A 1,771-nucleotide genomic window follows, 5' to 3' on the forward strand; every position below is an offset into this window, starting at 1 on the left:
CGGGGCTGGGGACAGGCTGGTTGAGAACAACCAGCAGCACTTGCAAGGTCGGCACAGCGGAGGAGGAGGTGGAATCGCCGCCCGTGCCCCCTTCTGTGCCCCTGCCCGCTGCCCCAGCCCTGCCCGCTCTGCTGGACACCCTCCTGAGAGAAGCTGCCCTCTCACCGAGCGCCTTCCCACTCATCAGGCCCGGCAGGAAGGAGGTGGAAACGATGAGATGGTGGCGCCATGGTGGTCTTGATTGTGTCTGCAGCACTGAGCTCCCATGTAGCCGCTGTGTCTCGTGTGTGGGTTCAAAGGAAGGGGATCACGCTGCTACCTGGGTCCCTGAATGAAACAGCTGTAGAATCACAGAACAGTTTGGGTTGGAAGGGACCTTTAAAGACCATTTAGTCCAACCCCCCTGCCTTGAGCAGGGACATCTTCAACTAGACCAGGTTGCTCAGAGCCCCATCCAACCTGACCTTGAATGTTTCCAGAGATGGGGCATCTACCACCTCTCGGGGCAACCTGTGCCAGTGTCTCACCACCCTCACTGTAAAAAATTTCTTCCTTATATCTAGTCTAAATCTTCATTCTTTTAGTTTAAAGCCATTACCCCTCATTCTGTTGCAACAGGGCCTGCTAAAAAGTGTCCCCATCTTTCTTATAAACCCCCTTTAGGTACTGGAAGGCCACCATAAGGTCCACCTGGAGCCTTCTCTTCTCCAGGCTGAACAACCCCAGATCCCTCAGCCTGTCCCCATCAGCAGGCAGGCAGCAGGGGCTGCTGCTCCCCTCCTGGGCTGCAGGCAAAGCCAGCTCCAACCTGGGGATGGCGGCAAGGGCCTGGCACGCACCCAGCCCCGTGCCAGCGGGTATCCAGGAAGTGCTGAACCCCCCTCCCCTCCACCCGGTGGCAGCGGGGAGCACATGTCCCCGGGGAGCTGGGGACCTCCCCCCCAGCCCTTCCCTTCCTGCCCTCCCCGCAGGGCCCGGGGCGGGGGGCCTGCTCTGCCCGCAGGGCCCAAACCGGTTCCTCCAGGGCTTGTGTGCACGGGGGGGCCGGGGTGAGGGCAGAGCCTGGAAGCAGTCTGTTGCGTGGGCTCTGTTGGGAATGCAGCAATCGTTTCGGGGCTCCACAGGCAGCTCTGCAGCCCACGGTCAGTGCAAACCCATAGCCCTAGGGCAGGAATGGGGACATGTTGCCCAGCTGGGGGGCAGCTGCGTCCCCCGCGGCAGTGCGAGGCCGTGCCACGGTGGGGTGCTCCCTGCACCACCCACAGCCAAGAGGTGATCTGAGAATCACTGCTCACACCAGACCAACTGCTGACTGTCCGCAGGGCAGGAGCCGCCCAGGACCCCTGCCTGGCCGGCCGGGGGGGGAAACACACCGGTGTGGGCTGGGAGCACGCTCAGACCTTGCGCCACTGCTTGGAGGGGTCCAGGCTGGATCCGTCTCCATCCCAGAGTGCCGGGGGTCCCTGCAGGCAGCCCACATGAGGCCCAGAAGCATGGCAGCCCCGGGGGGGCTCTCGGCGGTGCCGAAAGAGCTTTGGACAGACACGACATCCCCGATGGCTCTGTCTGCCTGCTCAGCGGGAGTGATCGTGTCATTCCAAAGCCATCTCTCTCTCTGGGGACAGATCCTGCCCGGGCACCACTTGCTCCTGCTGGTACCAGGGAATCTGGGGGGGCCATGGAGAGCCTGGTGCGGGCCAGCAGTGGCAGGAAGCTCGTGCAGCATCTCGTGACCCATGCTGCCCCGGTGCAGGTGGCCACATCCACCCTG

General features: G+C 62.8%; 1 protein-coding gene across 1 annotated transcript in view; it reads right to left on the reverse strand.

The window, feature by feature from the left end:
- DALRD3 (DALR anticodon binding domain containing 3) overlaps positions 1-914 on the reverse strand; it is a 5,553-nt gene extending 4,639 nt beyond the window's left edge. Inside the window, exon 1 of the mRNA XM_009892542.1 lies at positions 840-914. Within this exon, the coding sequence (XP_009890844.1) occupies positions 840-914 (75 nt within the window). The remainder of the gene's footprint in view (positions 1-839) is intronic.
- Between the last annotated feature and the right edge of the window lie 857 nt (positions 915-1,771).

Source organism: Charadrius vociferus, unplaced genomic scaffold (genome assembly GCF_000708025.1).
Source record: "Charadrius vociferus isolate BGI_N301 unplaced genomic scaffold, ASM70802v2 scaffold119, whole genome shotgun sequence".
Taxonomy (NCBI): domain Eukaryota; kingdom Metazoa; phylum Chordata; class Aves; order Charadriiformes; family Charadriidae; genus Charadrius; species Charadrius vociferus.